Raw genomic sequence first — 21,972 nt, forward strand, 5'->3', positions numbered from 1 at the left:
AGACAAAAGGAAAGGTGGCACACACACATCAAACGACCGAGACTGTATAAACGAATCATTTGCAGGGATATCCTTTAGGAACCCTGTTGATCGACCGACTAAAGGAGTTGCCTTTTTCCCGTCAAGTGACTTGTCCTTTGGTCTGAGCATGCAGAACTGACCTGTCTATCACGCCATCGCAAGTACTACGTGGTTTCTGCCCTGTCTCTTCACTACAGCCCAGGGTCGTTGGGTGAATAATCGCGGAAACATGGAATGTTGCGTGCCGCCGCTCGGTCTCCCGCAAGATATCAAGAACACACTTGTATGCAGCAAGCCCTCGGCTGCCATGCCAACCCATAGATAGGATCGCACAGAAGGTGGCCAGTAATGAGTGCCAGGCTTAAGCGGGATCACGCAGAAGGCAGTCAGCGATGAACTTGTCTTCTGTGTGATGCTCCCGTCAAAGGCACTGTGATTCCGGCTCGATGCGTCCAGCCGAAACATCAGGCGATGGATACTATCCAATAAGGTCTCAATGAAACGTCGGCATTATGTTCCACGGCGCAAGCCTATTGACACATGCATGGATTTTCAATCCAACTTGGCTGTTCTTAGCCCGTCGCATGCTCTTATCCGTTCAATCCTTTTCAAGAGGCCCTCTCCATTCAAGAAGCCTCCTATCTCGCAGGGCGGCTAGGGCAAGCCGTGCTTACTCAGTGATGATCTGTGTTGCTGGATTTGCCACTCAATGTTGGTCTCTTGTGATTTAAAAATCGTCACACATAAGAAGAGCAGCTCCCCTGGTTTAACCTCTATTTTCCTCTGTCCTTCCCGCAAGGCAAAGAATGACCATGAACACCCGGCCGCATGCTCATTAAGACCTTTGGCCTCTTGGGCCAACTATCGGCTACAACGATCGGGTGCGTCTGTTGGTCGGCGACCGACTGTGCCAAATTGTGACAGTCTTCAACAATGTGTTGCCAGAAGATTCCATTTCCATTGAAGACCTAGAAGAGATCATGGACGATCGCAAACATTTAAATTCGTCAGAACATCCTCAATTTGACTATGCCCCTGGTGGGCATCGCGTCCATCTTGGATGGAATGCAAGTAGGTCTTCCTTTGTCCTCTTCCTCCTCCTCTTCTTTGTTCCTTTTCTTCTTTCTGGAATACATAATAACAAAGTAAAGTTGACTACTTTGGTCACAACAACAAGGTCGAGATTCACGGACTTGTTACGTCCTCCCTGTCTACCGAGCCGGATCACTCGCGGAACCTCAAGATCGAGGGGGCATTTGCGCTTGTCAAATCTGACAGTATCGACTACGACCTCAAGCCAAGGAATCTCCCCGAGACGTTCCAGCGTCGAGCATGGGGAGAGGAATACCAACGGCGCGTCACCAATGATGTGTTCGAGGCTGTGCAGCATTACAACAGAGATGTTGCAGCTTGGTGGGGGTGGGTTGTCAGGAACGAATGTTCACTCACTGACAACTCGGAGCTTGATCGGAGCTTGAGTTTCCTTGAGGAGAGATTCTTCACGCTGGAAAACGGGATGAATGTTGTTGCAGGGTCAGCTGGCTAATGAGAATTGGGCCTTCTTTGACCCTCGCTCTCTCTACTTCGGGCCGGTCCCAGATCTAGTCTTTGGGCCACTTTGCGTGTAGATAGAAACATGAATGGAAACGATCGATCACTTGTTTATGTGCTTGGTGGCTTTATTGTTTTGCTAGATGAGATGGACCAGGCTTCGCATGGAGGACAGCCTGGTGAGTCCAAAGTCGATGCCTGTATCGTTCCGAAACAAGATCGCCCTGCAATACTGTTCAGTTAGGAGCTCTGAGAAGTCGCCCCAGAAATCATCAATGCAGTCTAATGCTATGGCACAGGGCGCAAAAGGGCGATTGTCAGTGCTGGGGTTAATCAATCGACATTAAATCCCCATTTCAAGCAGGGGTGCGCTAAAAACTAATGAATCACGCTGTCTTGCTAATGCAACTGCAGCTTAGACCCAGACAACCGGATCTAGGTTGTAATATCTGAATGCTAACCGAGGTATCTGCTGTTGCTATCCCGACGAATACGGGGTAATGTTCAAACTCCAAGTTCTAATAGATTCCTTTTAATTCGTTTTGATCACATGTAGGTGGTGGCCGCAGGCGAAAGGAACGAGGCACTGAAAATGGCCTTCAGATGAGGCATCGTGATGCCCAAACCTGCTGAGTCGTCAGGAGAGGATAGCAGCAAATATGATTGCCGAGTTTGAGAATCAGTGTCAAAGTACATGGCACGTGAGCTCTACACTCAGTCTGGAGATGCGACTGAAGTATGCGTAGCACAGATTGGCCTCCAAGCGGTGAGATGGTCTAAACCAAGCTCTACATGATGCCAAGACCTTTGGAGGTATGATGGCGAGGTTGTGTCATCAAGGTAGATCTGAAGGCCCGACCTCTTGTCAACTGTTTAAGTGAGCTAAATGTGGCGGTTTTTTCAAGCCTCCATCGCCTCAAGTTACCTAGGTTTGAATGACCACTCTGACTGTATTTTATCATCACCCAAAGGCAAAGCCCTCGATGCGTTTGCCGAGCAGAATTAAAACTGAAATCGCATTAATTATAGGACCGTCGGCAAGGTGACAAAAGAGACATGTGTGAATATGACATTCAATCAATTGGCTCGTTTAAAAAACCCCATAGAGCCAGGTCATAGAGTTGGGGTTTCCTGTATTCTCGCCACATCCTCCTGTGGCCTGTGTTTTGGGTTGTTGAGTAGTCTGGCGACCCATTCGACGACCCGAGACCAGCGCTGCAGGTTGCGATGTGACGAGCGGTGATCATGTAAGTTCCTCTTGTCATGCTGTCCTCATGACCTTCGTCGAAAGTATCGGGTTGGTCTGACCAACCGTCCGATAACTCGATGTTGTTGTCATGAGTGACGGCTTGGCAGGAGGAAATGGGTTTTTTCAGATGAAAATACAGGGGGGGCCTATGCCAAAATTTCAAGATGCAATGTGATTCTTGTAGAGAGGAAAACGTGAATTTGCTGAAAGTGAGGCTACCTCCATCTTCATTTTCTTCTCTGTGATGTAGCCCCCAACCCAGTGTTTCCTGGGCTAGTGTGGACATATCGTTTATCGGACTGACATCTCGGCCTGACGAAAATAATCAACCGCAGCAAGAATATGTGGCCTCGATATAAATTGTGTCCTCTGACAGTAATTACTCAACTTGACGGAATTGCAGGTGAGAAATTACATAACAAGGCCGCGTCTGCCATGGTAGGTACAACCAATCACACGACGTTCGGGCAAGATCAGTGAATATGCCTCGCTCCGCCGCAAACAAGGATAAGCGGATAGTTTCCGCCATCGCCATCGACAAGCGAACTGGGGATCTTGGAAAGAGTCCTATGCGGGACTCCAGAGCACGGCAGATCTACGGCTCAGTTCGACCTATCGCAGTCCTCAAGAGAGCCAGGACCAGACTTCAATTCGGGCCGATCGTATTGTGTGGCTAGTTGCCGTGGGTTTCAGCTCCTATATAAGCATAAGGTAATAAAGCTATTCCTCTCTAAGCCTAAAGGCCGCCCACCAACCCCAGACTACCCCGGATTATGTCTCCGCAATGCTGCCACTTTCCCCCCTGTAGGCCCACGCGAGGCCAACGTTCGGACTTGGGACACATTTCTAGTCAAGCTTCATAGACTTGCTTGTGGCAACATGTTATATCGACCGCTGCATATGGCAACTTTAAGCCCTCATTCCTTGCCAGGGCCACTCGTCCGTCTGTGCTTTGCAGAACGGATCGCTTAGTTTCTGGGGAAATAATACTAAATCGCGAAGGAGTGGGGATGGACATCAAACTCAAATTGATCATCGATCACGCGCTCCTGGAGTCCTAGCCCAGCATGATTGGATTGAAGTGCGTAACTTGAGGAGAGAAAGTGGCCAAGATGCGGCGCAGTAAGCCCGGCAGAGCTGTCGGCAGCTGTGCCGTCACACCATGAGGACGGCAATGAATCCAATCTGGCAAGCGGCAGGAGTTGTTGGGTGGTTATTAGTATCCTCGAGTCATGTCTATCAACATCAGAGACCAAAATAATGTAGTATAAGTTGCGATAATCCCGCCTCTCTTCGACTCCAGTTGGCAGACCCCCCTAAGCCGTGCTGTGACTACTCTCGCACCCACAACATCTTTCTGAAAACCCACACCTAGCAACAAGCCAATTGATGACAATGGCCAAAGACAACTCAGGCGAAAAGTCTGCAAAGGCTAATGCGGTTGGTGAAGAACTAGCTGCTGTCTTACCAAACGACGGGCCATGGTACAAGCAGAAACATCTCATCAAGCTCAACTTTTGCATTCTTTCGCTCATCATGTTTTCTTCATCTAACGGATACGACGGGAGCTTGATGAATGGGTTGTTGGCCCTGCCCCAGTGGCATGGCTTCATGGATAGTCCAACGGGTGCGTGGTTGGGATTCATCAACGCGATCTACTCGCTCGGCAGTGTCATCGTCTACCCCACCGCGGCATGGATCTGCAACAAATACGGTCGAAAGCTCGGCATCTGGATTGGATATTCCTTCCTCGTTCTTGGAACCGCCTTGCAGACGGCAGCTAATGGCGACGTTGCCTTTGTTTTGGCTCGATTGTTCCTGGGCTCTGCCTCGGGATTCTTCCTTTCGGTGCCGCTCCTCATCGCCGAGAATGCCTACCCTCCTCAACGCGGCGTTGCCTCCAGTCTGTACAACTGTGGCTGGTACGTAGGCTCTGTTGTTGCTGCATGGACGACTTTTGGCACAAGAAACATGGATCACTGGTCCTGGAGGATCCCATCTCTGCTGCAGATTGCCATTCCTCTCGCCGCATTGCCAGGCTTCCTCATGATTGACGAGTCCCCTCGATGGCTCGTATCTGTCGATCGGGTAGAAGAAGCACGGAGAATCCTTGCTAAGATCCATACCGGAGGAGACATGAATGCGCCGCTCATCGCATTTGAGATGACCGAAATCGAAGCGACACTCAGGGCCGAAAAGGAAGCCAGTGACTCCACCTCGTGGTCTGACCTGTATAGCACTCCTGGTAACAGGCACCGTCTGTTCATCAGCGTCAGCCTAGGAATCTTTGCACAGTGGAGTGGTAATGGGGTCGTCAGTTATTATTTGGCCATGGTCTTGGTATGTTGTCCCTGGACCGGCCATCTTTAACGACTCGGGTCGGTAGGATAGGTGCTGACAAGACCTTGAACAGGAAACCGTGGGAATCAAATCTGTCACAGACCAGACCTTGATTTCAGCATGCCTCCAACTTTGGAACCTCATCTGGGCCTCCACCGCTGCGGCACTCGTTGACAAAGTTGGCCGCCGAGCTTTGTTTCTAGCTTCTGTAAGTCAAGATGCACCAGTTCGGCCGTGTAAAATGTCGCTGACTCCACTTGATAGGGAACCATTATGCTAATCTCGTATATCATCATCACGGGCCTTTCGGCAGGATTTGCTGCGACCCAGAATTCTTCGACGGGTATCGCCGTTATCCCTTTTCTTTTCGTGTATGTCAAATCAAAGAATACCCCTTCTCAAACCCACTCCTCTCTTTCAACTACTTACGCGGGATCAACAGCTACTTCTTTGGATATGACATCGCCCTCACTCCACTTCTGGTTGCCTATCCTGTCGAGATTTGGCCCTACAGCCTGCGTGCCAAGGGGCTCTCAGTTACCTTTCTGACTACGCTTGCCGCAGTCTTCTTCAACATATTCGTCAACCCCATTGCGCTTGACGCCATTCAGTGGAAGTACTACTTCGTGTTCATCATTGTCTTGGTGGCAATGCTCGTGACGGTCTGGTTTTACTACCCCGAAACTCGAGGTCATACTCTAGAGAACATGGCCTGGATTTTTGATGGGGATAGAGCAGCCGCTACCGTTACCATGGCGGAGGACGCGATCAAGATGAGTAACATGACTCATCTGGAGAAGGCGGAGAGTGCGGACGGGCCAAAGGCCAGATAAATGATGGCAACACGACACGCTTCGAGGAAGGGCAAGTCTGAGTAGCAGCACATCTTCAACCGTTCGGACCAGTGAGCGCAGGACTCAAGCTAGAACGACGGTGACAATTTCAAGTTGGAAAGCCAAAAGTCTTTATGACTGACCCAATGGAATTTGTCTGAACTGGTTTATCATGATAAGATAAGATAGGTAGCAAATGCATCAAGTATCTAGAGTCAGTGGAAAGCGGCAACAGCTTCGGATTTTTCCTTGGCATGAGTAGTCCTTACACCGCAAAGTCCTTCCGCTGGATGCTGACCACGAGGAGTCTCGAACTCCTGTGGGTCGTCCATTGGAGCGGAATGTGGGGGCGGATCAAAATATCGGCTCGTCACTCGGCACTTGGTCTCCTATAAACCCTGGGATGCACCATGCCTTCGTTGGGTTAGTCTAACACACGTCGAGCCAAAGGCGGTCTGATCCTCTCTTGGGAGACAGCGTATGGCGACCCGTCAGTGGCAGGTGGCATCCTAACGTGTGACTCACAAGACAGCCAATACAGGGAGCAATCTGCTCGGTTGTCAAGCAATAGGGCAAAGGCTGCGACAAGACGCACAAAGCGCAACAGGCTATTCGACTCTAGCTACCTCGACAATCTCTTGAGCAGTAAGCCAAAAGCTCCTCGAATGCTCAAGAGACTGATAACGTCATAAGCCACTATCCAACGAGATCCTATCAAGTTGAACCTAAGGTAAGCAAACTACTATCCCCAAAAAGACAGTACCTGGCGTCTTCCTGTGAGGAAAGAAGGTGATGATACCTTTAATCTCATTTGTAATTCAGTCTGAAATTGCTATGGGGAGTCAAATCAGACTCAAAACCTATATCCTTAAATTAAGCATCAAAAACCGTGCTGCACTGATTCCAGCGCTGAATTCAGCCATTCATGGGAGCGACATCCTGGCTCCGTCTCGGGTATGTTCCGTCTGGTATTTAAACACGAGGGTCGATGCTCTTCTAGACGCTAAAGCTCACCACATTTGACCTCAATATCAAATCTTGTTGGCTCATCTGGAACCCCCTAACATTGAACATTCTTCTAAGCCAGGAAAGACAAGGTGCTATCGACAACATTTCCTAAGCAGGACACGCCCGGCGCCCATCAACCGAGAGGCTCTAGTGCTCCCTTGTTACTGATCTCGTCCACTGGAACCTCCCTGACCAAACTCTTCCACTCCGGCAAGGCGGCCGCCTCGACCCAGTTCCCGTGGATCTGCGCCTTCACGTGCAGTGGAAGCTGTGCAATGGCGATGGGCTTCTCAAAGTCCCTCGTATCTAAGATGACCAGCTCACTGCGGCTGGCGGCCCGCCGTTCAACCATGGCCACGATCCATCCGTCGCCCTCGGCGGCATTAGGCGCACGGGGGATAAAGGCGGGCTCCTGCACCAGGGAGTCGTCGCCGGCATAGAACCAGCGCGTCTGTCCCGTCTTGTGGCTGTGCATGGCCAACCCGTTGAGGCCGTGAAAGATGTTTGCCGAGCCGTCCGAGTTCTCCGGGATGAAGACGTTGAGGAAGACAAACTCGTGGTAGTGCGTGAGGAAGCGCTCGTCAACGCGCGGGAACTCGGAGGGTACATCGAGCACGACGAGGGGGTCCGAGACCACTGACCCGCTCGGCTGGTTGAGGTCGATCTCCCACCGGACAAAGTCGGCCTTCGCATCCTTTGCCGGCATCCTGCCGTCGTCTGGGGGGAAGAACGGGAAGGCGTTGTCGTGGACGCGGGAAGACTCAAAGTAGAGCTTGCCATCCTGACCCTCCCACGCACCCGCAGTGTGGATGGGCATGCAGTTCCTCCACGAGTAAACCCTGTGCTCCCCCTCCTTCCAGCCGTCAGGCAGGGGTGTTGACTTGCGCCTCGGAACAGCGATGAATGTGGCGGGGAGATTGTAGTCCCACGCCCAGTGCTGCTTCTTGGCCTTCAACCGGGTCATGTTTGCCTCGAAAGGCCATAAGACAAGGATGATCCAATTGGGCGTCAGGGCACAGTCGTGGATGAAGGCACACCACGGCGCCTGGATCCACTGTTCATCGTGCTTCTTGCCGTCTCTGTCAAGAGCATAGATGACAATATCCCGTGTGGCGAGCCCTTTGGCCTCGTACCCAAAGACGACGAGCTCGTCTGTGAAGGGATCGACCTTGGGGTGGGCTGTGAAGGTTTTGGACTTGACCTGGCCTTCGAACGGGTCGTAGCCTCTCGTCTCGAGAGTGTCCGGGTCAATGGCATACGGTAGAGCGACTTCCTTTAACGCCAACAGGTGATTCGCCCAGTAGATGAGGTTCGTGTTGGCTGTGGAATCAACGGCCGCTCGCACGCACGGGTGATGCGTGAAAGGGTTGCGATATAGGCCAAAGAGGGCCTTATTGGCCTTCCGCTCGAGCTTATAGCGCTCGGTTTCGACGTACTTGATCTTCATGTCAACCCGCCCATCGCGGATTCTGAAGGCCGAGATGTTCCCATCTCCGTCGATAGGGACATTGTTGGGATCGGGAGGCACAAAAGGGTCACACATAACCCGGTAGAAGGTGCCGTTGATTGCCGAAGGAATCTCGCCGAGGACGACGAGGTCGCCGACTTCTCCTTCGATGCGACAGGGGAGGTTTGAACCAGCCAGGTCGAGGGCCATAGGCCATTTCGCCTTGAGCCTTTCATGCTGGAACGTGGCAGTCATTGTGGTGTTGACAAACTCGATATTTTTCAGTATTTTATCAGATCAGAGTATCCTATTATTCATGGTCCAAGATCGAGATCCAGCTGCCTTAAATACTTTCAAAGTCACACCTCAAAGACATACTATGTGATGCTGGTGCTAAAAGAAAACGGAGACATGAAAGCTACTTATCAATCTTTTCGCCCGGATTGGCTAGAAGCGTCTCGGTGGGACGGACAAATCCCACCCCCTCCCTACCTGATGACGATGCATGTGGCAGGGCGCCACCCCGCGGGGAAATGGAGATTGAAACAAGAGTCCGAGATTTCACTGGGTCAAGATGCCATGACCAAACCAAGATCTTTATCCCCTCATGCCTCGCCGTGATGGAGAATGAGAACAGGAGACGTTATGTCTGTCAAGTTTGCCCAAGAAGCTACACGCAAGTGGGACACCTTCGTCGCCACGAACGAAGCCGTAAGCAAGACTCTAGAGTTTTCCCCGTAAATTCAATCAGAAAAGGTACCGTATGCTTACTCATCATCCCTCATTCTATACAGACAAGGACGAGGAACCCGACTTCAAGTGCCCGTTCTGCCATGGAAAGTTCACTCGATCGTGAGTGCAGCTAGGCCCAAGTCGTCCGTCAAAGGAATGGGGATTCCTTTCTAACCCAGAGACAAACACTTTCAGAGATGCTGTCCGCCGACATTCCAAGACGTGCTGCCACGCGCATGGAAGGCCGCTCCCCGTGACGTCTAAACCAGGCCGCAGGTACCACGCCTGTGACTGCTGTGCCCAGTCCAGGATAGGCTGTGACGGCCGGCTCCCATGTTCTTCTTGCTGGGCTCGCAAGCAGCTCTGCACGTACAGCCGGGTGTCAGAGAGCCTGCCCACTGGAAGCAGAGCCAACGGGTCCCCAAGCCTTCTGGATGTTGCCTTGGAATCCGGCCGGCGGGGGCACGCGGACCTTGATCCTCGAGCAGATATGGGTCTGACGGTATGCGCTGTGGAGATCAAGTTCCCACACGACTCTACACACCGGAAATCATCCCGAGTTACCACCGTGACTTTCCTACTGCACTATACTAATCCGCGGAATGACAACATCCAAGACTACTTCATGTCGCCTTCCTCGCTATCACACAAGGCGGCTGTGGTCGAGAGCGACGGAGTCATGATTCAGGACCAAGGCAGAGACATTCTCCAGCCCTGGATCCCTACGCAAGATGGCATGGGAGGGGCCTCGACCGAAGAACTCCGCGACCTGGACCTCGTTGGCGAAGTCGACTTCTGGGTAGCGGACCGGCTGGATAGTCCCTGCGAGTGGCTACCGCATCACGGGACAAATTCCGACAGCAGCCTAGACCAGCTACAGATAAACCTGTGCAGCATCTCCTCAGCATTGTGCGCAACCAGTAAAGGTCAACTCTCATTCACCGCTTATTCCATGCTCGTCGAGGCAACCGAGTTCATCTTTGCACCGCAGAGGGCCCGCACGTTTGTCAAATCCTACTTTGACAACTGGCACCCGCACTGTCCGATGCTGCACCCTGCGTCTTTTGACTTTGCGCACGCCTTCCCTCCTCTCTCTGCGGCCGTCATTCTTATGGGGGCCTCTTTCTCATCTGAGAAGGCTGCCATGGCGGCCCAGATCTGCCTGGACGCCGCAGAGGAGTACATTTTTGGCCACCAGGACTTTCTACAGCTTGTCGATCCGGCCTGTGGGGAGAAGCCGCTCCTAGATGCCACACCTCTTCAGGCGGCGTTTATTGTTGTTCTGTTGCAGCACTGGAATAACCACGGTACGGCTTGGAGGCAGATCCGCCAGCACAGGTACCCCGATATTATTCGGGCAGCGCGGAACATGGGCCTCCCATCACTCAGACACCAGGGTTGCTTGCATGGTGAGGCATCGGATGTAGCTGTAGGTGAGCGCTGGGGGACCTTTATCAAGACAGAGGAGTCCATCAGGTGAGTTGGAATTCTTTCTCATTCTTAGCCTTTATCAGTCCGCCCTTGGCGACCTTGCTTCTGACCAGTAAACATTCCCGCAGACTCATGAACTACATCTTCCTCGTCGATTCTTCTCAGGCCATCTTTCACCGGACTCGCCCTTTTCTTGCGCTGTCTGAGTTGACTGGCTCGTTCCCGTGCTCTGAGCACTTATTTGCCCACCGGTTCACCGACTCTCAAACTCCCCACAACCCGAGAGAGCCTTCTGGCGAGATGACGTCTATAGTGGACGGCGTTGCTCTCCTTATGCGGGAAGTCTGGACAAGTGATATCCCATCTCGATTTGGACAACTCAGCTACCTGGATTTGTTCATTCTAGTATCTGGTTCGTATTGCAAATCTTTGCTGTTCCAAAACCAGCACCCCGCTCTCAGGGCTTCGCGTTCTACGGGCTAATCTTTCAGCGCAGGGCTGCATGAGATCATCTTTAGCAGCTATACCGACCGTTCCTTTCCGGGGACCAAGACTGCTCTGCGCCGAGCCCTCGACAGATGGAAATACCTGTGGAATTCTAATATCGAGAAAATGGGGGATCTAGAGAATATTGGCTATGGGTTCTTCAGTAAAGCCGATGAATTTTGGTGGTTAGCAACCGTGCTCCTTCAAGAGAATAGCCCTTTGTTAAGAAATGAGGGTGAGGGATCTGCAGATAGCGATTACATGGAAAGCATGCATGGCTTTTTGAGGAAGTTTGATGAACTCAGTATTAAGTCGTCATAATAAGAAAATTGACTGAAGGTGCTGGGTCGGCACTATGCATCGTCTGCCCTGTTGAGGAGCCTAAAAGCCTTGTAGGGTTTAAGTATACCATCTGTTTTCACTCTTGCTCCTCGACTGGTATGCTTTAAGGTTGCTCCGTAGAGATGGAGGTAGCGACGCATACCTCACGATAAAAAATAGGTTATGGTGTTTCCAGCACTGTGGTTGAGTGCTGTTAGGTGTAAATGACTGTATTATTTGCGATTATGGCTAATGGTTTCATTTGGAGCTACCACGAACACCGATAACAAATAACAACGCCGAGGTAGGGGCGGAAAGCCCCCTTTCTTACATGATGATCTATGATCACATACTTACGCTCAGAACTAATCTTTAAATTAGTTCCACAGAATAACGAAGCTATCAGCCTTGATCTTCGGCTTCTTCCCTACGAGCTTGGAACATCAATCGGTTCCGAAAAGATGCCCCTAAGGTAAAAACGCAACAAACAACGAAGCACATGCCAATGTCCTTATCCAGTCTGGAATGTACTGAATGGAATTTCCATGATGGATGAAACACTCAAGGCGCCTGCGCCCCTTTGTCCTGAATATGTTTTTAACAAAACGATCAAGGCCAATGTTGGGACATGTCTCATGACTAGTTGATCAAGACTCCCTGGTTCGGCTGGAAGTTATACTGGGACAGTCTGGCGCGGCTTTGATGATTGGGCATTCGTACAGTGGCTTACGACATTGGATTCTAATGCCTTCATGTACTGGCTACGGCATGATTGGTTGTCGTGGCTGATAGCCTCCTCTGAGAATTTCATGAACGAAACAAGGAGCTGAACTATAATAAAAAGCGCAGATTCAAGAAGACATCATTGGTGTACATCAGCGAAATTGGTAAACCAGTGTAGCTCATGAGCAGGAGGCGAATCTGAGCAACAGGCGAATTTGAGCTATGACATCTTCAAAACAGGGGAAAAGCCACAGTAGCGAAAGCCATAGTCATCGAGCAATAACAAAATTAAAATCCAATGCCTTAAAACACCCAAAACTTCGACGGGCCCTTTGTTCAGGCTGGTTCAAGCTGGTTCAGGCTGAAGATCGCGTCGAAGCGCATCTTGCAACAATCTGGTGGTAGACAGCGGACGAGTGAAAAGTTATTGCTCGCAGTAGTACATAGAACAAGGCCTCTATGAACAGAAATCATCAGCCTCTAATCCGTCATCAGAACTCATTACCGTAACATACCATCACCCACATGTTTTCCCTCTCAAGCAGTACTACGGGCGATGAAGCCTATCATCCACGCACACCCATTGTTGTGTTCATGGGCAAACCTTCAAGCATTCTAGGATGAAACACATGGATCACTTCAAGAATGATTGGGAAACAAGACATGAAATATTGTCTCCAGTGTCGATCATAGAGAAGCTTCTTTCAACCAATTGTGAATTGTTATGAATTTTATCATTTTGAGTACCGGGTAGCATTAGAGCAGGTTCGAGATCGGCGCGATGTCACGTGCCCACATTGCCTTGCCAACCAGTGACTATTGATTTACTGCCCCACGTCACGTCACGTCAGCCAGCCATTAACCTCAATCACTACCACCTCCATTCATCGACGCGCAAGTAATACGCTTCTATTCAATTCTTCCCACGTCCAAAAATGCACTAGAGCCCAGTCTTGGAGTGGCTGGACACTCTCGAACTCCCCTCTGGCGGCTATAGCCTCGCGCCCGCCCACGAAACCATCGAGCGAAGCACGAAACGAGCTAAGATCAGCCACGAAGCCTATACGTCTCGATTGCCGACTCCGACCGAGTCGGAGGCGCATACCTTGGGCCTTGCTCGTAACGATCGATACGTGCACAATATAGATTCACCAGCATCATCATCATCAAAGAAGCGACGTCGCGACGAGGAGAGTGACATGGCCAACCAGCACGAGCCTTCAGATGGCATTGCTGGCAACCCTCTCGACTTGACACCTCGAGCGAGTCAACTTGGCGGCCGGTTGTTTCGAGATAAATACTATGTTGAAGAACCTGATGTGACTTCCAACCTGTCTCGCGCCTCATCGTCTATATCGTATCACTCGTCAGCATCTCAGCGTTCTTCTGTATCGGGTCAATCTTCACCATCCAAGCAGGCCCGGAACGCCGAGTTGCAGAAGACTGGCTTTAAACCCGTGAGCTTTTCTCTCCAACAAGAGCAGCAGCCACTTTCCCTCAAGGCCATCTGTCGAGGGCTCATGAGGATCGGTCATGGAGAAAAGCTGTTCCTGGACACCTTGCGGGGTTAAGTGAGCAGAATGTTTCCAGTGAATTTAAACTTCGATTCTGACCATGTAATAATAGCTCGCCGACACCGACATCCCGGACTCTTCATCTTATAGTATGAATGATGCAGCCCAAAAAGGATGGAAGTATCCTCCTCCCTCCCTCGTCTAAGATACCCTCGAATGAGTAGCCCAATGTTTGGATGAGCGGGAAGGTGAATCTTCCTGGAGCCTCGAAGTTCATGCGCCTCTTCTTGCCTGGGTCTTCCGCCGATAAAGCCAAAAGTCTCTCATAGACTACAGATATTAGTAAACCAGCCCCGACCCTCCATAACTAACCCAATCAATCGCTAACACACACCAGCACTTCAGCCCAGATCATATATACATTCAAACCCAAGAATGCCCCCTCGAAAATAGTTAACTTTTGCATCATCGTCCGCCCCGGTGACGATACTGATGAGTAAGATATGATTGAGAACCTCTGCTGCTAGAGACCTGGGCAGACGATAAACTATACCGACTGGGGCAACCTCTGCAAAAATCTAGTCGCTATGTCTATCGAGACAAAACGGCATGGTGAGAACTAGGACACTGCGGTATTGCAGCTGAGTACTTGGTACTCTGCTCAATGGCGAAGCTTAGACTGGGGGAGAAGCAAGCGGGTTTCCATCGACTTTTTGCCAGGCATCATCATTCAAGGGCATGACTGGCTATTTGTGGCGTCCATTATGAGGAACAACAAGGCGATCATGTACCACTCCATCTCAATTGGCGACACCAAGACGGTTCTTGGCATTTACAAGCTTGTCATCTCTCTGCAGTATTTGCAGCAGTGGATCGAGCGAACCTACTGGCCTGCATTTCGCGCCGAGGTTTTGGGGATGGACGAGCAGGTTGAGAATAGCACCTAGACGTATCTCTATGAGTTTATGACCGTATGATAATGATCACGAACTAGCGAATAGCCAACAGACATGTGCGTGTCCCTGGAGTCATGCTTCTAAGTGCCAGTACGACCACCTTGATGCAAGTGCGGATATCGTCAAGGGAACCACCACTTGGGTAGCCCTCAAGCATCTGGAAAAGAGTCAATTTTACCTCTTGGGCCGTACACGGCCTGTCACCATGTACAGCAACCCGCGTAACATCTCTGGGAGGCTCACTCAAAGCCGCCCCTGGCAGGCTGAGCTGCGAGCAAAATGAACACCCCCCGCACAAAATTTGACACCGTTCTAAGAGCCACATTTGGGCTCCGTACCACTATCATCGGCCATTTCATTCACACTGGTGCAGCACTCCCATCAACTTTGTTCCGACCGCCTGTACCGCTCAAAGGTCACCACTCCGTCCTGATTGTCATATCCAGGTCACTATCCTGACCAAGGAGCTGCTAACCTTGAGTCCGCCGCTCCTTGCCTGGCCCTTGAGTTCTTGTTCACGGGTAAACGGCCAAAGCAAGCAGGGAGATTCACGTCATGTTCGCTTAGCACAAGCATCCCGGGATCGTTAGAACTACTCTCAGCTGGCAAGATCGTTCTGACTGTTTCGCTCGCAGGCCGACAACTCCTCCCTGTGCGCGACCAAAAGCTCAATCACGTCTTGTTATTCGCGTTTATGTAGAGGGTGGCGGCTATATTGAACAGCAGTGATGTCGAGCAGACAAAAAGAAGAGTGGGATTCAGGGGGAGAAGGACCCAAAAAGAAAAGGCCCAGGCACGTAGAAGCACTGCAGTGTATATTGCAGTCTTTGCCGTGTCAAGACGCCTCTAGGTCTTAATATTCCATAAATATTGCCGTCGACGTTGGCGTTGCGGACTAGGATAGCGACGTTTCGTCTTTTCCCGTGTTATCTACAAAGCCAGATGGCACTGCCAAATGGTTTGCTGTGCCGTCTACCTATGAGCTATAGACGCCGCTGTTACGGGCTATAGAGCCTAACCACTCCCCTCTTGTCGAGATACTTCTTTGAAAGGGGGCAGCACCAGACTTGAAAGGAAAGTATGGTTGGTTGCCTCTTTTGCTAGCCTAGGAAAAACGGCACGAAGCACTTGTCAAGCTGCTGGAAGAGCACCAGGATTGTCCCCCGACTTGATCAATCCTATGACTGCTTCATTGGGAATTCTTTGAAACAGGGTTCTTCTCGGTCTTATTTAATGATAATACCTATAGCATTGAAACCTTCTTATACTTAGCCTTGTTGGTTAGCAGCTAGCCGCATGCAGGTCAAGATGGAGCTCACTCAGAGACTCTTGTATCGTGCAGCTAAGCGGGTACACTAGTAAAGACCAGTGGGGACCTCTCAGCTTTGCGTGGCAATGATAAATACATAGTATGATAGAAGATAAGTCCTGAAATATGAGTCATTGGATTATCGATAAATGGCGCAATTCCCGTGACGGATCGCGCGACTACTCATGACTTCGCCCACTGAAAAAACCTGTTACCAACACAACAGTCCTTTATCCAAAGCCAGCAAATGTCCTCTAGAATATCACCATGACTATCTCCAAGCGATCCTGGCTGCAAGGCTTGCCCAAAGCCGAGCTTCACCTCCACCTTGAAGGCACCGTCACGCCCGAGACCCTAGTTACACTATCAGCACGCCATGACTCGACACCGCTCACTCTGCAGCAAGCCCGCGAGCTGTACGCCTACAGGGACTTTGTGCACTTTCTACATACATTCCGGCTGGTTCTCGACCGTCTTCAGACACCAGAGGACTATGCCCTGATCGTCAAAGAGATGATGCGGAACCTGCGTGATCAGGGCGTTGTCCACGCCGAGGTCTACATTTCATGGGGGAACATCCTGCATCGGAAGCCTCACCTTGACATAGAAGATGTGATGGCTGCAATCGAGCTTGCGAGGACTGAAGTTTTCCGCGACCTTGGAGGTCCGTCTATTTTCTGGATTGCAGACGCAAATCGGGCCTGGAGTGTTCAAGAGGCTGGCCAAGTCTTTGGACTTGCAGCCAAACTCAAGGAGCGCTTTCCAACCATCGTTGGAATCGGTCTAGGTGGTGATGAAGTCGGTGGACCTGTTGAATGGTTTGAGCAAGTCTACGCTGACGCCAAGAAGGCGGGCCTGCGGCTCACGGCTCATGTGGGAGAGGCCACCGGCCCTGAACGGGGACCATCGCAGATCCGCGCTGCACTGAAGATGGGAGTAGAGAGAATCGGTCATGGCTTGGCTGCACAGCATGATGAGAGTCTCATGCGCTTGCTCTCTAAGCAGCATGTTCCAGTGGAGATCAATATCACCTCCAATATCTTGACTGGCTGTTGCTCGTCGGTTGAGGCTCATCCTCTACCGAAGTACCTGGAGAAGGGTATGCTCTGTGTGCTCAATTCGGATGACCCAGCCATGTTTGGCTCTACATGTCTAGATGAGTACGTCCTAGCTAGCGATGTGTTCTCCCTAGATCTTGAGGCGATGCGGGGGTTGGCTCGGAATTCCATCACGGCGAGTTTTCTACCGGAGAAGATACAGAGCCAGTTCCTATTGAGGATTGATGCTTATGGGGTATTCGAGGAAAATTCTAGAGAATAAGCCATAGACACGATAGAGAAACACCTACGTACACTTGATCTCCTAACAGCGCCTTGTAAAGTGGCAGTTGACGCTTAAAGGTCGCAACATCCCTGTCTGTCTTCTGGCTCAGTTATCCCATCAAGGGCCGGGTCGGGCTTTAACGATATCAAAAAACACAAGATCAACACATCATAGTAACATTTCCCATTTTAGCACAGGGGCCTTTTTTTTTTTAGCGTTTCTGCTGCCTGAGCAGAAGACTATTAACACAAATAACATGTTTCGTCTTCGGTCCGGGCGATACATATGTTACTCACTTAAAAATCACTTTTTTTAAACTTAAATATAGCAAGTTTACTAAAAGTAATTTAATATCATAATCAACTATAATCTCTATGACTTAGGTTCAGTATCTACCCTATAAACCAAACTTTCAAAGCCTATCGCGACATTTAGCCCTTTAGAATAATCACCTGGGCCACTACTACCATCAGGGATATAAAAGCAGCGGTCAAATCGAGACAAAGCATACAAATAAACGACAACAAGTTCAAGAACAAAATTAAAGATGTAGAAGCATGCTTTGTGGTGGAACCAAGCTGGGGCGGTGGCGGGTCGCACTTCATAGGAGACTCCTGCCCGGAAGCCCGCCCCAAGAGTAAGTAACAGCGAGTTGAAAACAACTAGAATGACTTTCGAGCGCATAGGGCCTTGGCCAAACTCGTCCACCGGAGCTTTGCGGGGGAGAAGGAGACCCAACCCTACAATAAGCACGGGCAAGAAAGCGAGGATAGCGAGGTACGTTATGGTGAACAGTGAGATATCGCGAATCTGTGAGAGGACCGTAATACTGTCAGTGGTGACGGACAATACGGTGGTAACGATGCCGATAATGAAACAGGCGACAATGCTGAAAAAAATGAAGGCGAATGCGAGTGACACGGGTTTGCACCACCCGATATACGGCTGATGGGCCCGAAAGAGGCGCTGAGCGAGAATAATGTCCACGATAAAAAGTAGTACAACGCCTGCATTGGTCAAGATCTGGGTGGCCGTGACGATGCTTGTGTTGTTGGGGTGGGAGGCCCAAACAATGCGCATAATACTGGCTGCGGTTCGCGCCATGCAGAAGGAAAAAAGGACTGCCGAGGGGGGGAACTTGTGGGATCGACGGCGGTTGAGCTGGAAAACGGTCATGTTGAAGATTGCGCCGGCCAGATAGAAGACGATAAACACGGCAAGGATCGGATCGTCGACCGAGGGCTCCGGGCGGCCACCTAGGGTGGCTTTCGGGGCAGGATTAGGCGAGTTCTGTGAGGGTTGATGAGCTGGCCTGTCTGAGAGACGGTGGTACCAGAAAAGCCATCTCTGGCAGAGAACACTTACGCTAGCGGACATAGCAGCGGTCTGTTGGCTTGTAGTTCCGGGCTTGATGTTGGGAGGTCTGTTGACGATGGCAACTTGGCACGTCGAATGTTGAGTTTACTCGGGGTTGTTGTTCAGCTGATCTTCCAGAGTAAATGCCCGAAGGTAACAGATGATGACGAGTGGCTGAGTGAAAAGTCAAGAAGTTGCCATCAGATTTCCAACGTGCCACACACGTGGGCTTTTAAACACCAGGCGTTGGCTTCGAGGGCCGAGAATTAAAAACACGCCTGTTAATCTCCGTCCCATAGCATAGCGCCCGCGGAGGATCGGGGTTGCTTGGGCCACCGAAAGCGACGGGGTGAGCCAGCAAGTAACGTCTCCATCCTGGTCGCCTACCTTAGGTCGCTAATTAGCTGGCTGTTAGTGTGTTTCTGCTGGGACTGACTGCCTTGTCGCTTGGATTGGATTGTGACAAACTCCACCTTTTCTCCCCCGAAGAAACCCACCTCGCGGACGCTCAGCCGGAAGCCCTTCTGAGGTTTGTTACCAAGGATCAAAAGTCAGAGTACGGCGTCCCTTCTTCTCTTTGAGGCATAGAATTCTTGTGCCCTTCTCGACGATGCGGCGGTTTGTTTTTGGCTATTCTGTCTAACTAAATTTCAACCGCTAGCAATCCAGTCTGCCCCATTCAACTAGTCCTTCCAGTGAAGCCCAGTCGCTACCCATGCCTATATCTTGGTATTCATACATCATAGTTGACAAGTTCCCCCGCTCTTCTCCGTCATCCTTTTGCCCGTTTCTCATCATATCCAACTTTCTGAACAGTAGAGCGAGCAGTCCTGACACTCTTCTTGCTTCAGTTGACTGGGTGCTTTCTCGAAGCCATATGTCATACGACCTATTCAATACGGATTCAATCAAATCCAACCCGTCTTTCTGGCCTCCGTCATGGGAATTGGCATACAGTGAATCTGAGTGTAGGGTGGTAACCCGCAACATGTAGCTGGACAAAACTACTGTCGCCATGAGGAACTCATGTGACATGGTGGAGGTGGCAGGCCATCTGATCGAATGAAGAGTGCCTCCAGGCTGTTGTTCTGCATCAAGAATTTGTTGGTACTCGAGTAACTGTAAAGCGGCCTCGATGCATTTCCGAAGGCCAGCGTCGTTGTTGTGCTCATCTCCTTCGGAATCCCTGTGGCCTGACGGCCGCCTGGTGTATAGCGGTGCAGACTCCAACATCGTGCGGCGGCGATAAAGAACAATTAGTCCCTTGAGAAGCAGAGCAGTGGTACTGATACGGCTCACAATGTCCTGCGGCTTTTGGGCCAGGCAGTCTGTGAGAGCTGTGAACTTTGCATGCCCAGGGAGGCTGTCATAAGCGGCTCGGAGCCTCTCCTCGAGAACCATCTCGTCTTTTCCAGAACTGGACCCTTGCACCACATCTGCAGTCATGGTCCAATCCGCGATTTGTCCCAGGACCAGGAGGATTTTATGTTTACAGAGCAGTGGAAAAACAGGCGTGATCTCGTTCTCCGGTCGGGAGGGGGGAAGGCTTGTACTGTCTTCATAAAAGTCGGTGTCCAAGAGGTTGCGAGGCGGTTTGGTGTCCCACTGCCCGTCCTTAGTAATTCGAGGGAGACCCATTTGCAAGGATAAAATGATATCCAGGGAATAGAGCATAGCCCAAATCCGTCTTCGAATCTCGCCCTGAAAAGGACAAATGGCAGGAAAGTGTGATGAGTCTCGGTGGTAGCCCATTCGGACAGCCAGGCGTAGAATCAGGCCGAAGAGGAGCCAATTCCTCGCCTTTGAGTCGGGCCATCTTGTATGCTCAATCGCGAAGTAATGCAGTAGGGCTTCAATCGCATGAGGTCCTCCACAGCTGTAGTCGCACAGCACTAGACACTGCGTCACTTCCTCGAGGAATCTAGGTCGGACTGACGGGGGTTGAGAGCTGGCTTTGGACTGATTCGAATCGCGGCCAGAATGTGCTTCAGCTGCCCCTCGAAAGTGTGTCGCCAAGCACATGATGCTGTAGAGAAGCCCGATCCAGGCCAGAGACGCCTGGGTTGGGTCTGCCCAGAAATTGTGGTACTATGGAGAAAAGAGTCAGATGTGTTAATGCGCGAGAGAGAAAGAGGTTCCTTCATCCGACTCGAGTTGCGCTTCGATCAAGACTGGGAGGAACCCCAAGGTCAGCTCGTGGATGATTACATACCTGCTGGAGAAAGCTTGGTGGATGAACGATAGCTACTAAAGGCCAACAGCGGTTAGCCATTCCATAAAAAAAATGAAAACTTGTCGACGAGGGGAGGTCATTGCCGAGGTAGAAATAGAGCCAGTGCACTGACCGACGGGTAGAGCGAGTTCATTGAAGTACACAAACACAAGACGATCGACAACACGGCGATCTGGCATTGCTTGCAGCAAGTCATCTCTCGATCGTGACCTATGACAGGCACAAAGAAGGTCGGGAAATCCCAACTCTAACCCTAACCCAGGCCGGGACTCGATCTGTTCAGGGGTAGTGTGCCTCGATAGCTGGGCAGGCGAAGGCTGCAATTGGTTTTCTTCCTGCTCAGGTAGCAGCTGCTTCAAGTCTGCTATGCTGTCCAGAATGGCGGACCAGTGACAGCTGCTGACATAGACTGTACCCGTAGAGCCGACACGTATGACCCCCGGTTCCGACGACCCGGGAGTCGTCGGCATTCTGGGGGCGTCATAGCCATCGCTGGACGAGGTTTTTAGCGCCTGCGAATGGATTTCAGGGGTGGTATGGAGGAGGGAGGATATGGAAGCTGTCTCGCCGCCTTCACCAGACAAGGCATGAACTAGCGATACAACAAGGCTTTCAAGCTGGTTGAGTCTTGACTGGATGGTTGTCGACGCGATGGTAGGCTGCTGTTGAGACCCTGTGTAGGCATCGGCGGGGCAGTTGCCAGGACATGGCAGACCCCGAGCTGAGCATGTCCCACACGGTTGCTTTCGATCGCATCTTAGTCTTTAGTTCAGATATCAGCGAGATTCCCGACCATCATGACTCTCGAGTCAGCGTGAGAAGATACGGCCACGTACTTTCTCTTCCTGCAAAAATCACATGACAGCTGCGCCTTGTCTCTGCGGCGGCTGGGAGGGGGCCGTGAATTTCCAACCATTGTGAAAGATAGTGTTCAGATACAGCGGCAAGAACAATTTTCACATAGCTTTCAGGATCATAGGGGGCAGTGTGTAGATGGAACTGCTAGGGTTGCTTGAGAAGGATCAAGCTCGACGCGTTGGCATCCACTTGAGAAGTGTCATATGACGAAACGAGCGGAGCCTATAAAGTCCGATGGTCCGTCCGACCCTCCGTCCCACAACCGGGCCAAGCATGCTGGC

The 21,972-nt window shown here is 51.0% G+C and overlaps 6 protein-coding genes across 6 annotated transcripts; 4 read left to right on the top strand and 2 right to left on the bottom strand.

Moving 5' to 3' along the window:
• Nucleotides 1-4,216: 4,216 nt before the first annotated feature.
• NCS57_01460300 (MFS domain-containing protein) lies at nt 4,217-5,994 on the top strand (the record flags this gene model as incomplete). Its single annotated transcript, XM_053064201.1, has 4 exons — nt 4,217-5,161; nt 5,235-5,369; nt 5,426-5,532; nt 5,604-5,994. The coding sequence occupies 4 exons, from the start codon at nt 4,217-4,219 to the stop codon at nt 5,992-5,994; spliced, it is 1,578 nt and encodes a 525-aa protein (XP_052906484.1).
• A 1,141-nt stretch (nt 5,995-7,135) lies between these two features.
• On the bottom strand, nt 7,136-8,704 carry NCS57_01460400 (uncharacterized protein; the record flags this gene model as incomplete). The annotated part of the gene is made up of 1 exon (XM_053064202.1): nt 7,136-8,704. The coding sequence occupies one exon, from the start codon at nt 8,702-8,704 to the stop codon at nt 7,136-7,138; it is 1,569 nt and encodes a 522-aa protein (XP_052906485.1).
• A 365-nt stretch (nt 8,705-9,069) lies between these two features.
• Nucleotides 9,070-11,095, top strand: NCS57_01460500 (uncharacterized protein; the record flags this gene model as incomplete). The annotated part of the gene is made up of 4 exons (XM_053064203.1): nt 9,070-9,160; nt 9,244-9,301; nt 9,377-10,657; nt 10,741-11,095. The coding sequence occupies 4 exons, from the start codon at nt 9,070-9,072 to the stop codon at nt 11,093-11,095; spliced, it is 1,785 nt and encodes a 594-aa protein (XP_052906486.1).
• A 2,580-nt stretch (nt 11,096-13,675) lies between these two features.
• On the top strand, nt 13,676-14,603 carry NCS57_01460600 (uncharacterized protein; the record flags this gene model as incomplete). Its single annotated transcript, XM_053064204.1, has 3 exons — nt 13,676-13,713; nt 13,769-13,805; nt 14,298-14,603. 3 exons carry the CDS (start codon nt 13,676-13,678, stop codon nt 14,601-14,603), a joined length of 381 nt encoding a protein of 126 aa, XP_052906487.1.
• Nucleotides 14,604-16,188: 1,585 nt separating this feature from the next.
• On the top strand, nt 16,189-17,241 carry NCS57_01460700 (A-deaminase domain-containing protein; the record flags this gene model as incomplete). Its single annotated transcript, XM_053064205.1, has 1 exon — nt 16,189-17,241. One exon carries the CDS (start codon nt 16,189-16,191, stop codon nt 17,239-17,241), a length of 1,053 nt encoding a protein of 350 aa, XP_052906488.1.
• Nucleotides 17,242-19,257: 2,016 nt separating this feature from the next.
• Nucleotides 19,258-21,749, bottom strand: NCS57_01460800 (uncharacterized protein; the record flags this gene model as incomplete). Its single annotated transcript, XM_053064206.1, has 4 exons — nt 19,258-20,688; nt 20,813-20,847; nt 20,946-21,595; nt 21,670-21,749. 4 exons carry the CDS (start codon nt 21,747-21,749, stop codon nt 19,258-19,260), a joined length of 2,196 nt encoding a protein of 731 aa, XP_052906489.1.
• Between the last annotated feature and the right edge of the window lie 223 nt (nt 21,750-21,972).

Source organism: Fusarium keratoplasticum, chromosome 13 (assembly GCF_025433545.1).
Source record: "Fusarium keratoplasticum isolate Fu6.1 chromosome 13, whole genome shotgun sequence".
Classification (NCBI taxonomy): domain Eukaryota; kingdom Fungi; phylum Ascomycota; class Sordariomycetes; order Hypocreales; family Nectriaceae; genus Fusarium; species Fusarium keratoplasticum.